The 742-nt window shown below is 46.0% G+C and overlaps 1 protein-coding gene across 1 annotated transcript in view; it reads left to right on the top strand.

Moving 5' to 3' along the window:
• Window positions 1–246: 246 nt before the first annotated feature.
• Window positions 247–742, top strand: part of LOC119592531 (CDGSH iron-sulfur domain-containing protein 2 homolog) — an 8,514-nt gene continuing 8,018 nt past the window's right edge. The window contains exon 1 of the mRNA XM_037941390.1: window positions 247–315. Within this exon, the coding sequence (XP_037797318.1) occupies window positions 291–315 (25 nt within the window). The 5' untranslated portion in view covers window positions 247–290. The remainder of the gene's footprint in view (window positions 316–742) is intronic.

The raw sequence follows: 742 nt of genomic DNA, 5'->3' as shown, positions 1-742 counted from the left end.
AAAGAAACGCTGCTAGCCTAACCCATAATCCTACAACCAATATTCCATACAATTAGAAAATACACGCATTATGGACAACCCCCCCCCCCACCCAAATACAAAAATACGAAACACACTAGGAACGTCCCAGCCAATCAGAACGGGAGGAAGGGGCCCGTTCTCCTTTGTGATTGGTCGCGGGCCGGGAGCGGAGAGGGGAGACCGAAGGCACTGACGCAACCCGGCCAGAGCGCGATCGCCCCGGACGACACCACCTGCTTCTCCCGTTTCCACCGAGCTTTGCGAAAATCATGGACTTCTACAAAAATCTGACCGGTGGGTCTCTGTGTAGAAAGGGAGGGCGGTTGAGTTTGAGAGGTAGCAGGGAAGGTGTTTGTTAGTTGAGTATAATTACTTATGGGAGATGAATCCGAGGATGCCCCTTTTAGGTAACTTGGCATCAAGCATCTTGCATGACGGGTTTTCTCACGATGACGCAGGAATACATGGGTTGAAAATGCAACGTCATACCCTGCATGATCACTAAGGGGTTGTATAAATTGATTTTTGGTGTGAAATAGACGTTTGGAGCCGGCGATCGATAGATTGAGAGCCGGGTATGAGGAGGAAAACGTGGTGTTATTGTTTTTACCTTCGATAAGTTATTTTGTTCTTAATCTAAGTTTTGCCATATTCATTAGAATTGTATTTTATTAATGTAATGTTTGACACATGTGCAAGTTTGTACAGTGTTTCATGTCTT

The sequence above is a fragment of the Penaeus monodon genome, chromosome 30 (genome assembly GCF_015228065.2).
Source record: "Penaeus monodon isolate SGIC_2016 chromosome 30, NSTDA_Pmon_1, whole genome shotgun sequence".
Classification (NCBI taxonomy): Eukaryota; Metazoa; Arthropoda; class Malacostraca; order Decapoda; family Penaeidae; genus Penaeus; species Penaeus monodon.
This window is presented reverse-complemented; position numbering and strand designations above follow the sequence as displayed.